The sequence below is a fragment of the Neofelis nebulosa genome, chromosome 3 (genome assembly GCF_028018385.1).
Source record: "Neofelis nebulosa isolate mNeoNeb1 chromosome 3, mNeoNeb1.pri, whole genome shotgun sequence".
NCBI classification, from domain to species: Eukaryota; Metazoa; Chordata; class Mammalia; order Carnivora; family Felidae; genus Neofelis; species Neofelis nebulosa.
The window spans coordinates 195,581,751-195,595,163 of NC_080784.1; the positions used below are offsets into that span (position 1 = coordinate 195,581,751).

Below are 13,413 nucleotides of genomic sequence, written 5' to 3' on the forward strand. Positions count from 1 at the left end.
CCCCCTTACAGAGATTTACAGGCCCTGCAGGAAGTGAAAGAGCTCCCGCTGCCTGTTTCTGGGTACTGGGGCATCAGAATCAGGGAGTTCTCATGTCTGAAACCCCCACACATGCTTTAGGTAAGAAAAGGAATAAGGAGAACAGAGAAGTGTCTGTGACAAGCTTTTGGTTTTATTTTTGTCTTCTGGAAATGTTTTGTGTCAAGACAAAGTACCACACACGTATGATACGTGTGTGTGTGTATATGTGTGTGGATTTCTCCTTTTCTCATTATAAAAGTAACACATACTCATTAGAGAACATCCGAAAAACACGAAAATGCCAAAGTCAAAAATAGGAATCACTGATAAGACCACCACCCAGAGATAATTGCTCTGCCTTTGAGTTTATTACTTTTTCTTTCATTCGTTTACAATATGCATATCATAATAGAATTTGTTAAATTTGTATTATATTTTAGAAGGTTTTATATCTCGCTTCTTGTACTTATTGTTGACATTTTTCTGTATCATTAAACGTTCTTTGAAAACATTTCAGTTACACACAGTGAAATTTGCTCTTTTTGATGTACGGTTCTAAGTGTTGACAAAGACATAGATTCACTACCACAATCAAGATACAGAACAGTTTCTCACTCCCCCAAAATTCCCTCACACTACCCCTTTGTAGTTACCCCCTCCCCCTAGTCCTAACCCTTTGCTACCACTGATCTATTCTCCATTCCTACAGTGTTGCCTTTTCCAGAATGTCATATAAGTAGAATAATACAGTATGTCGCCTATTGGTCTGGCTTCTTGTATTAGCACATCTGAGTGTTACTCATGTAACATTTTCTTTCTGACTATTTAGAGAGTGTTGCTGAGTATTGTATAGATGTACCACAGTGAGCCCATCCGTTCACCAGCTGAAGGACATTTGGATTGGTAAACATGACTTTTACCAGTTGAACGCGATTCTAACCTACAGATATACCAAACCATATGAAAACAGTTCCCTATTATTGGACATTATGAGTTTCTCCTCCCCATTATACATAACCATTAAGTGAACACCTTTATTCATAAATCTTTGCACGCCAAATATATATACATTTATAGAGTGTATATATATCTTAAGCTATCAATAAGCAAGCAGTGTGCCCCACAGGGGATACAGGAAAATTCAGAAAAAATATAAAATCTAATTCTACTAGAATTTTCTAAAAATATTTTATTATGTAACAATAGTCTGGGTCCCAATGCTTTATACAATATGACACAAGAAACTAATAACTTGCTTTCATTCTAATGCAGCAATTTTAACCTGCTAAGTAGAACTAGACTAATTTCTTGTCTCTGAAATCCCGAGCTTGTGTATCATTGAAAACATTAACATTTTTTCCCAGAAGGAAGCTTCTTTAGACAGTGGAACCACCTGGTACGCACAGAACAAGACGGAGGAATGTGCAAGGGCGGGCTTCGGGGCTGGGGGATGGTAGGGCAGCACAGCTGGGCTTCCAGTCACGGTTGAATAACTGAAGCCAGAACCACTAAGAAAGGAATGAAGAGGCTGGCACCTTGTTCTGCACAGAGGGGTGGGGCTTCTCTTCGAGTGGAGGTTACTGCTCTGTGAATTAAAAAGGAAAGAGAAAATTTCAGTATTTGTGTGCAACGCCTACTGTCAAAAATACACATGCATGCCGCAAAAAAAATTGAAATAGTGCGGAAAGTTAACAAGTGACGAGTAAAAGTGACTTTGACTCCCCCATTCTTGCTTTCCACAGAGAATCATTGCTGACGGTTTGAACTGTCTTCCCAGGAACGTAACACGTATGCATGCATTACACATGTTCCCACACACACCTTCACACACCCTTTCATCTGAGTACAAATGCAACCTGTAATTTTTTTCCCCTAACATCATATTTTGGACATACTTTCATATTGTACATATGAGTTAATTCATTCTTCCTCATGGATGAATTCTTACTGTATGGATATACCATAAACCTAGCCAACTTCCCTACTGATCGACATTACATTGTCAGAGTTTAACTGGCATGGAAAAACCTATCTTGACTTAAAGACACCAAGAGAGGACCCGGCCAAAAAAAGTGGACTCTGGTCGGGGCTCTTGAGTGGCTCAGCTGGTTGAACATCAGTCTTCAGCTCAGGTCATGATGTCACAGTTCGAGGGTTTGAGCCCTGCGTCGAGCTCTACACGGAACCTGCTTGGGTTCTCTATCCCTCTCTTTCTGCCCCTCCCTTGCTCTCTCTCTCTCTCTCTCAAAAATAAATACATAAACAAAACATGGACTTGTCATAGCAAATAGAGTCTGACCACTGACTGGATTTTTTAAAACAGAAATTACTGAATTTTTAAAAACCAATTCAAAGATACATCTTTTTAAATCATGAAACCATCAAATGTTGGCTTGGAAATTTATCCCATGGTCTGGGACTCCATCTGAGTGCTGGTCACCCCTCATTCACTAATGTTTATTACAGCATTATTTATAATAGCAAGATATGGAAGCAACCTATTGATGGATGAATGGATAAGGGAGATGTGATATTCACACACACACACACACACACACACACACACACGTGCTCATGCAGACACACACAGGAATATTACACAGCCACAAAAAGGATGAAATTTTTAGCATTTGCAACAACATAGATGGACCTAGAGGGTATTATGCTAAGTGAAATAATTCAGACTATGAAAGACAAAAAGCATATGATTCAGTTATATGTAAATCTAAAAGAAAAACAAAACAAATGAATAAACAAACAAAAAGTAGAATCAGACCTGTAAATAGAGAACAAACTGATGGTTGCCAGAGGGGAGGAGAGTGGGAGAATGGGCAAAACAAAATGGATGAAGGGGAGTGGAAGATACAGACTTCCAGTTATGGAATGAATAAGTCACAAAGAAAAAAAAGAAAGAAAGAAAGAAAGAAAAGCATAGAGAATTTAGTTAATGATACTGCGTTATATGCTAACAGATGGTAGTTATACTTGGGATGAGTATAGCATAATGGATAAGCCTGTCTAATCACTATATTGTACACCTGAAACTAATGTAACATTGTGTGTCAACTACACTCAAATAAAAAACAAATTAATAAAAATGGAATAAAGGAACCTCAAGCAGCCACAAGTTTGTACTAGGGCTCCCCCTGCTGGACATTTACTACAATTGCACTTTTGATTCAGTTCACGTTTCAGACTTGATTTACTCAAAAATTTTTTTTTCTTTACAATAATTAACGAATCCAAGGGTATACTTATTTTTATTCTTTTAGGAAAATAAAATATTACAGAACTAAACATAGTCATAATAAGAGTCTCCACCCTTTTTCAGTTCTCACTGCCTTTTCTAGAAGTAACCACTGGTAGCAATTTGGAGCTCATCTCCTTAGACCGTTTCATCACTGACATCCATTATCGCGCACACCCAGAAACACGTAGTTTTCCTTTGCTTTTCACGACTGGCTTCATGTTCTAGGCATTGATTTGTCACAACTTAAACTTTTCCTGTCCACATGAGGTTGTGCTTGAGGGCAATTTTTATGCAAAGAAAAAACACTATTTGCAATTACTTTGGTTTTAAAAATTAATTCTAGCTATTAAGCTTATAAATTCAAACACCTTATTTCTCCAAACATTTTTCTAGTTGACTTACGAGTCATATTTTTCTGTTTAAAAACCTAGGCGGGGGGCGCCTGGTGGGCTCAGTACACAACTCTGGATGTCAAAGTCATGAGTTCAAGCCTCATATTGGGCTTAAAGCTTACTTTTAAAACAAAATAAAAAAACCTAGGGACCTCTGATAATAACTTTTTTTTTGAAGTAATCTTGGGGTGCCTGGGTGGCTCAGTCAGCTGGGCGTCTGACTTCAGCTCAGGTCATGATCTCATGGTGCATGGGTTTGAGCCCTGCATCAGGCTCTGTGTGGACAGCTCAGAGCCTGGAGCCTGTTCCGATTCTGTGTCTCCCTCTCTCTCTGCCCCTCCCTTGCTCATGCTCTCTCTCCCTCTCTCTCTCTCTCTCTCTCAAAAATAAATAAGTCATTAAATTTTTTTAATAAATAAATTAATTAAAAAATAAAAAGTGATCTCTGTGCCCAACATGGGGCTTGAACTCACTATCCCAACATCCAAAGTCACATGCTCTACAGATTAAGCCAGCCAGGTGCCTCTGACAATAAGTTTTAAGGGGATTTCATACTTAATCAAATTTCCTTGAATATTTTTAACTCAGGTTATTTTAGACTAAATTATTTTAAACTTATCTTTTTTAAATGTTACATTTTTTTAAATACTTCAAGTGACTTTAAACGAGCCACACCTTCTCAAACACTTGATTCTAGTAAATCTAATAAAGGTATAAAATTTCATCTTAATTCTCTTAAACATTCCAATTTTGGCTAAAAAGTAAAATCTCTTATAACTTTCAACATTAAAAAACCCAAGTCTACAATCAGCTAATAGTTACATACATATTTGGAATCACAGGGCTATTTTTATATGCTAAATTCTCTAAAATGCTCCAAATTTAATTAAATACCAAAAAATGCAAGTTCTTCCTAAACTTACCACAAAACTATTTTTTTTAATGTTGATTTATCTTGGAGAGAGAAAGACAGAGCTCGAGGAAGGGAGGGGCAAAGAGAGAGGGAGACAGAATCCGAAGCAAGCTCCAGGCTCTGAGCTGTCAGCACAGACCCTGACATGGGGCTCAAACCCATGAACCATGAGATCATGACCTGAGCCATAGTCGAATGTTCAACCAACCTAGCCACCCAGGTGCCCCAACTTTCCACAAAACTATTAATAATATGAGTTGGATTTATATTAACAGCTATATATTCCGTTTTAAACCTTTGTAGATTAAAAGTCCTTTGTTCCACTATTCCAAAGCAAGTTGAGCTTGGATTTCCCACTTCTGTGTCCTAGGGTATGTGGGGGGAGGAGAGACAATGCATTTTGGACAGAGAATTCCGACCAAGATGAGACTTTTGATGTTTCTCCTTGACCTCGATTGATACAAGGAGTCCTTATTTCAATAACATAAGTATGTCTGTTTTCTCATTTCCTCACCAATCCTGTATTGTCATTGTACTGAATTTTTGCCCAATACTGGAGTCTACAAGATTGTTTTCTACATATTTTTTCATGAGAAATTGTTCATGAGAATTTCTCCATATTGCTGTATGGTTATCCTATCACTGTTTCCCCCACCCAGCTTTACGGAGATATAATCTACATACAATGTCTACATTCTATTCCAGTAAATGTAACCCTTTGATGTAACCATTCACTTCTCATTGGATATCTACCTCTGATTCAGTCTTATAAAGAATGCTTTGGTGAACATCTCTGAGCATAGAGGTTGTGCCCACATTCTGAATCGTTTCTTTAGAAGAGAGTACCAGAAGTACCCTAAGGTCTGACTTAAGGTCAGAAATTATGAATATTTTTATAATGCCTGATACATATTGTCAAATTTTTCTCCCAAAGCAATTTACAAACTTATAATGGCATCAAGCATTTAATAACATCTTTAAAATATTTTTTCCACTGTATGTCAAAGACATTGTGGTGAAAATTGCACCTCATGAAATCTATATCTCATTTGGGGCACCTGGGTGGCTCAGTCGGTTGAGCATCCAACTTCAGCTCAGGTCATAATCTTGCCATTCAGTTCGTGAGTTGGAGCCCCACATCGGGCTCACTGCTCTTAGCACAGAATCCACTTAGGATCCTCTGTCCCCTTCTCCCTCTACACCTCCCTGACTTGTGCTCTCTCAAAACAAATAAACATTAAAAAAATTATATCTCATTACTACTACAAGGAGGAACTCATTCTCCATATTTGCCATTTGGGGATCATCTCTTGCAAATTATCCATCAATATTCTTAGTGAAGTTGTTTAAAAAAGAGATCAGTAAAATTCCTTCCAGGGCAATGAGAGTGGAGGAAAATCTGGCAACGAGTGAAAGAGGGTTTGGGTTTTTATTATTATTATTATTATTATTATTATTATTATTATTTTAATTTACATCCAAGTTAGTTAGCATCTAGTGCAACAATGTTTTCAGGAGTAGATTCCTTAATGCCCCTTACCCATTTAGCCCCTCCCCCCTCCCACCCCTCCAGTAACCCTCTGTTTGTTCTCCATATTTAAGTGTCTCTTATGTTTTGTTGCCCTCCCTGTTTTTATATTATTTTTGCTTCCCTTCCCTTATGATCATCTGTTTTGTACCTTAAAGTCCTTATGTGAGTGAAGTCATATATTTGTCTTTCTCTGACTGACTAATTTCGCATAGCATAATACCCTCCAGTTTCATCCACATAGTTGCAAATGGCAAGATTTCATTCTTTTTGATTGCCGAGTAATACTCCATTCTACAGATATACCACATCTTCTTTATCCATTCACCCATCGATGGGCATTTGGGCTCTTTCCATACTTTGGCTATTGTTGATAGTGCTGCTATAAACATTGGGGTGCATGTGCCAAGAGGGTTTTATTCTTGACATTCAATGGAACTGGGAAAGAACTGACATAAATAAATCTATTCAACAATCACTGAAAGAATGCCCAAACAAAGTAAAGAACAGATCAGGGACTATAAGCCCCTTCCTGGCGTGCCTGTGGCTCAGTTGGTTAAGCGTCTGACTTCGGCTCAGGTCATGATCTCATACTTTTGAGAGTTCAAGCCCCACATCAGGCTCTCCACTCTCAGCACAGAGCTCACTTTGGATCCTGTCTCTCTCTCTGCCCCTTCCCCCTCACTCTCTCTCTTAAAAATAAACATTTTTTTAAAAATCCTTCCTTATCTGCTGTGATGTGAACCACAGGGACATTTTGAGGCAGTGTGGTTTGGTGGGAAAAACAAGGATTTGACACACGAACTTGCATTCTGGGCGTGGCTCTAGCCAGTCCTGAATGACTCTAAGAGATCACTTAGCCCCCTCAGCATCACTGATGGGATCAAATTGCCCACCTTCCAGGAACATGATCAGGAGGCAAGATGATGACCCCAGACTGCCTCACTGGAAGCCCGACACACCCAAAGTCCTCAGAAAGGCCTGGGAGAGGTAAGGAGAGCCACCCTCAGTCACCCGGCACATCCTGCAGCAGAGGAGGTAAACTGAGGCACGGGGTGCCAGGGTGGCACCACTTGCCTCTTTCAGGAATGGCAGTGGAGGGCCCAGTGGTTTTACAAAAAGAAACTTTACGTGATCTGTATCTGTATAAAGTTGACAGTCTGCTTAAGGAAACGGAGTAAAACTGTAAAGACCCGAGTTACACTGTAACGCTAAGGAGCCTACGCGGCCAGGCCTTTTGAAGTCCCCAGCAAACTGGGTTGCCCAGGCCACTAAATCCTCCCACAACCTTATTCCCCTTTTCTCCGCCTAAGTGAACCATCGGTTTCTGTTTTTTGCAATCGAAATCTGGAACTTACACATTTGCTACCACCAGGCATGTCTCCAACTTCCCTAGGACATCTGTCATTCCTTTTGGCTACCTGGCCGGATTGAGACATTGTCTCAAACACGTACTTCCACAGAGAGGAAACCAATCCCTTTCTTTCTTTTTCTTTCTTTCTTTCTCTCTTTCTCTCTTTCTTTTTCTTTCTTTCTTTCTTTCTTTCTTTCTTTCTTTCTTTCTTTCTTTTTCTTTCTTTCTCTCTCTTCTTTTTTTCCTTTCTCTTTTATTTCTTCTCTCCTTTCTTCCTCTTTCTTTCTTTTCTCTCTTTTCTTCCTTTCTCTCTCCCTTTTTTTCTCCCTCTTTCCTTTCTTTCTCTTTTCTTTCTTTCCCTCTCTTTCTTTCTCTCTCCCTTTCTTTTCTTTCTCCCTCTCTCCTTTCTTTCTTTCTCTTTCTTTGTCTCTCCCTTTCTCTTTTTTCTTTCTTTCTCCCTCTTTTCTTTCTTTCTTTCTCTCACTTTCTTTCTCTCCCTCTCTTCTTTCTTTCTTTCTCTCCCTCTCTTTCTACTTTTCTTTCTTTCTTTCTTTCTTTCTTTCTTTCTTTCTTTCTTTCTTTCTTTCTTTCTTTCTTTCTTTCTTTCTTTCTTCTTCCTCTACCCCCCCCCCCCCAAGTGCCTACCAGGTTGCAGGCTCCATACTAATCTCTTGGGAAACATCCATCAGTGAACAAAACAGGTAAAAGTCTCTGTCCTTCTGGGGCTTATGTGCTAACAGGTGGCAGATAGGCAGTAAAGAATAAACTTAGGCACCTGGGTGGCTCAGACGGTTAAGCATCCAACTTTAGCTCAGGTCATGGTCTCATCATTTGTGAGTTTGCACTGACAGTGTGGAGCCTGCCTGGGATTCTCTGTCTCTGCCTCTCCCCCACTTGCATGCACACATGCTCTCTCTTGCTCTCTCTCTCCCTCTCAAAATAAGTAAACTTTAAGAAAAAAGTGTGTAAAAAAAGAATAAACTTAATGAGCAAATAAGTCAGAAGCTGATAAACATCATAAAAAAGAGAAATAGAGCCACAGGAGGGGTTTCACAGAGCCAGTCCATGGTGCAGGCTGTAATTTAAAATACCGAGGTCAGGATAACTTCCTGGAGGTGAGATACAAGCTAATACAGCAGGTGAGAGAGTTAGCCCATTGACAGCTAGGGGAAGGACTTCCAGGCAGAGGAAACAGTGCAGGCAAAGGCCCTGGGGCAGGAATGCACCTGGGATGTTCCAGGAGGCCACTCTGAGGCACAGAAAGGAGAAGGGAGTAAGGAAGAAGCTGGAGAGAACTGGGCCAGAGCAGGCTGTTTGGCTCTTACTCTGAGCGATGTGGGAGTGACTGCAGAGTTGTGAGCCGACGAGTCCCATGACTGAATAGTTACAGAACTACACTCTATACTTTGTGAACTTCTGGAAGTTTCCCTAATAAACAATTAAAATGGCAGCTGGGCCTCAAACAGGCCATGAAGGATGGAACAAGGTGAAAGCAAGAAGGCTCATTAGGGCCCGCTAAGTAATCTAGCTGACTGCTGGCCAGCCTGGTTCTGGTAGGTGACTGCATACTCCATCAATCTGTAAGTTGAACCAGTGGAATTTTCTGGTAAAGCATGAGAGGAGGGAAGGAATCAAAGACGGCTCCAAGATTTCTGGAACAGGCATTTGGGGATTTGGGGAAAGTTGGGCATTGCCATCAATTGAGACAAGGAAGACTCTGGGTAGACCAAGTTTAGAGGTGTCTTAGTTTCCTGTTGCCACTGCAATAAATCAATCAGTGGCTTAAAACAACACACATTTACTCTCTTACAGTTCTGAAGGTCGGAAGTCAGAAACCAGTCTCACCACACTAAAGTCAAGGTGTCAGTGGGGCTCCTTCGTTCCGGAGAGCCTCCTGAAGGAAGAATCGGTTTCCCTGCCCTTTTAAAGTACACCCTTCCAGGGGCGCCTGGGTGACTCAGTCAGTTAAGCATCTGACTTCAGCTCGGGTCATGATCTCACGGTTTGTGAGTTCAAGCCCCGCATCGGGTGAGCTGGATCCCTGCCCCGCTTCAGGTGAGCCCCACTTCAGGTGAGCCCCGCTTCTCTCTCCTCTCTCTCTGCCCCTTGCTCACTTGCACTCTCAATAAATAAATAAATAAATAAATAAATAAATAAATAAATAAGGTGCACCAGTCCAATCTCTGCTTCCATGATCACACTGCCTGCTTGTGTTGTGCATCGAATCTCCCTCTGCCTCCCTCTCATAAGGACACTTGTGATTCTATTTAGGGTCCACCTGGATAACCAAGGATAGTCTCCCCATCTCAAGATCCTCAACGTAATCACATCTGAAAAGTCCCTTTGCCATACAAGGTGATAGTCACAGATTCCAAGGATGACAACTGGGTATCGTTAGGCGCCATGATTCGGCCTACCAGAGCAGGTAAACTCAGTTCGGTTTGGGATGTGTTGAGATTGAAATACCTATTAGACCATCCAAGTGGAAACACTGAGTAGACTGTTAAATATGCAAGTATGGCGTTCCGTACAGGACCTAGACTAGAGACATTCATTCCGGAGGCACCAGCATATAGGTGAGATTTAAAGCCACGAGGCTGGATTTAAAGCAGATACTCACTTTTGCACCCTGCCCTGCAGTTAGCGCACAGACACATGACCAAACTCTGCCAACCAGCTGTCCCCACTGGAGCACAGTGGATTGAGACAGCAGGGCCCCCCAACGTCTAGTCTAGGGGCACCTGGGTGGCTCATTTGGCTAGCGTCTAACTCTTGATTTCGGCTCGGGGTGTGATCTCATGGTTCATGAGATCAAGCCCCACACTGGGTTCTGCTGAGTGCACTGGGATTCTCTCTCCCTCTCTCTCTGCCCCTCCCCCACTCACACTCTCTCTTTCTCTCAAAATAAATAAGCTTAAAAAGTAAACTATTCTAACCATGAGGATGCCTAAGGCACCAGCACTCTGGGGCTGCAGTGGCAGAGATTGTAGAAGCACCCAGGTGTGAGCACAGGTACTCTCTGAGCTGTGTGTACCCACACAGGCTCCCCTCCAACAGTTCTGGGTCAGAGTTCGGCCTGGACTCTGGTCCCGCTTCCCCGGCTCTCACAGGAAGATTCTGTGCGGTGCCTTAAAATCTTTGAATATATCCCATTTCTGCTGAACTACCTGGAGCTGATGTGTGATGCTTGTAGACAAGAATTTCGACCGATGCCCTACCTACTTGAACTTGAGGAACCTGGGCCCTGTGCCCAGGCCTGGCTCTTTAAGAGTCTTTCCAGTGTCCTGTCGAGAAAGGAGGTGGGGGGCTAATACACCTGTTGCTTTCTTCAATCTCCACGACAATCCTGTGAGGTGGTTTCCATTATTTTTCGTTTGGGGCCTGAGAAAACCGCCCACCTCAGGCTATGGGACTCCAAGCACAGTGCTCTTACCGCCGCCCAAAGGCTCAGTGTCCACAGTCTGTGGGCAGGAAAGTTCCCGGTGAGAAGTTGGGGGTTGGTTTGTGTAGAAAGAGTGTGAAGGACCCAGAAGGCCAGACTAGAAGTTTGGATCGGTCACAGGAACCTTGAAGGTCTTTGAGCAGCGTGGACGGGACGGTGGGTGTCCTTTCCACATGAAGCAAGTGAGGACCCAGGATCATAGGACATTCTTGCTCTTTCATGAGAGGATGAGAAAACTGCGTGCCTCCTCTGAGGGGTCAGCTCCAGGGTCACATGCTGTCATGGTGGGATCTGCTCGTTACTTCCCTCCCAGGAACAGTCCGGAGCGGACACGGCAGCTCCACGGTCAGGAGCACCCAGCCTCCCCCATTGTGCGGCTCTGCGTGCCCAGCTGAGGGCGGTCCCCACCGCGTGGCCCAGGTCCATCCATGGGGAGGCAGGAACGCACACAGGGAAGACAGGTCCCTTCCTTTCACGTGGAGTCGCGCCCATCGCCCCACCGCAGCGCAAAGGGAAGCCAGGAAACACGCTCGCTGCTCTTGGCAGCCGTGAGCCCAACTGAAATGCGAGGGTTCTCGTACTAAATGAAGGAGACAAGAGCTCTGTGGGGATGGTGAGCACTCCTTCTCTCTCTTTCTGTGTCTGTCTGTTTCTCTCTTTCTAATGGACTAGTTAGGAAACTGAACAAAATATTCTTTTTTTTTTTAATGTTTTTTAACGTTTATTCATCTTTGAGAGAGAGACAGACAGACAGACCACGAGCAGGGGAGGGCCAGAGAGAGAGGGAGACACAGAACCCGAAGCCGGCTCCAGGCTCCGAGCTGTCAGCACAGAGCCCCGCGGGGCTCAAACCCACGGGCCGCGAGATCACGACCTGAGCCCAAGTGGGACGCTCAACCGACCGAGCCACCCAGGCGCCCCAAAATGGACAAAATATTCCATGTGACGCACACAGCACAATGTGCAGCAGCCAGGGTACTCTTTTCCCCTTACAGATGGAAGAACGGATGGTATGGACTTCAGCTCACCTGGGCAGGTGTTCATCAAACCTGCACCATCTTAGCCGCTGAGAGAGCCCGAGCCGCTCAGTGCAGAAGCACAGGACTCCCTCCGCAGCCACATGTTCTAGGGCGCGTGTGTAAAATCATACTGCAATTCATCAGTGGTCTAAAAATAGTCCCGCTTATCTTGGGGAGGCAAGGAGGTCGGGGCAGGACAGCTACTTACGAGTTTAAGGCACAGTCAGGATGAGTGCTGTGGTCCACACACATTAAGAGCTTCACTGGTCTACAGAATGAAAAGAAATAATATTTAAGGGATTATTTAAATGACTCTCACTCATCAAACATATACGGTATGCCTGGAAAGTACCGGGGATACAAAGTCTCTCACCTAAAAGAACACAAACTGTTTGTTTTTAAAAATATTAGCCAGCATTTATTAGGCACTTACTACATACCAAGAAATTGGATGATGGATTTTTTTATTTGTTTTTGTTTTAATCTTTATTTATTGCTGAGAGAGAAATAGCAGACACAGAGTGCAAACAGGGGAGGAACAGAGAGACAGGGAGACACGGAATCCGAAGCAGGCTCCAGGCCCTGAGCTGTCAGCGCAGAGCCCAACTCGGGGCTTGAACTCACGAACCGCGAGATCATGACCTGAGCCGACGTTTCACGCTTCACCGACTGAGCCACCAAGGCGCCCCTGATGAGATTTTCTATATAGACTTTGCCATTTAATCCTCACAAAGACCAAACAGAGCAGGTATTAATACCATCTCCAGTTTACAGGTGAGAAAGCTGATCAGAGTAACTGGCCCAAGAACACACACTGACGGCTGTGGTGCGGAATGTGAGCTGAATGCGAACCCTGCAGGCTCACTCCAGAGCCCAAGCGCGGAACCACCCAAGCAAGCATGTACAGTCTTGCCTGGAAAATCCTCTTGATAAGTTCTTTGGCCAGAAAGTTGGACTTGAAGCACATGGGTGATGGCCTTTGCCTAGGCTCCAGCAACAAAGAAAGCTGACTGGCTCCACGAGTAGAGGGAGGAGACGTGGCGTCCCAGGAGGGCAGGGAAAGCAGTAGTGAAGAGAGGAGCCGGGTAACAGGAGCACAGGGCACACTAGGTAGGAGTCAGGCCAACAGGGGCTCCCTCCCTGGCCAGGTGGCTGGAAGGGACTTTGGAGAAACAGGAAATGTGTGTACGCTCTACTGCTCCCCAAGGCTTGCCTACTTTCCAGTAAAGTCTACGATACACAGCTATTTGCTATGACCGTAGTTTATTGCTGTGGCTTCATGCCCCCCACTCCAAAGTCATTGAGTTTCACTGAGTCTGGCCCAAGACAGCGCTCACAGAAAGCAACCAGGAGGCAAGAGAGGCTATGACAAGAGAAGATGTGGCCAGAATTGGCAAGAATCTTGGGGAGAACTTCCGTCTGCCACAGGACAGAGAACTTCCGTCTGCCACAGGACAGAGGACAACATCACCTGAATTTTATGGGGCAGGTTCT

The 13,413-nt window shown here is 43.5% G+C and overlaps 1 protein-coding gene across 3 annotated transcripts in view; it reads right to left on the reverse strand.

Moving 5' to 3' along the window:
* Positions 1 to 367: 367 nt before the first annotated feature.
* The window catches only part of BST1 (bone marrow stromal cell antigen 1), a 31,531-nt gene continuing 18,485 nt past the window's right edge, over positions 368 to 13,413 (reverse strand). Inside the window, exons 8-9 of one of the 3 annotated variants that reach the window (XM_058723042.1) lie at positions 12,128 to 12,187; positions 368 to 1,606 (exon numbers count right to left, since the gene is read on the reverse strand). In XM_058723042.1, coding sequence (XP_058579025.1) covers positions 1,501 to 1,606; positions 12,128 to 12,187 — 166 coding nt within the window. In that variant the 3' untranslated portion in view covers positions 368 to 1,500. Of the gene's footprint in view, positions 1,607 to 11,610; positions 12,050 to 12,127; positions 12,188 to 13,413 lie in introns of those variants that run through there. The other 2 variants (XM_058723045.1, XM_058723044.1) reach the window with 2 other exon arrangements.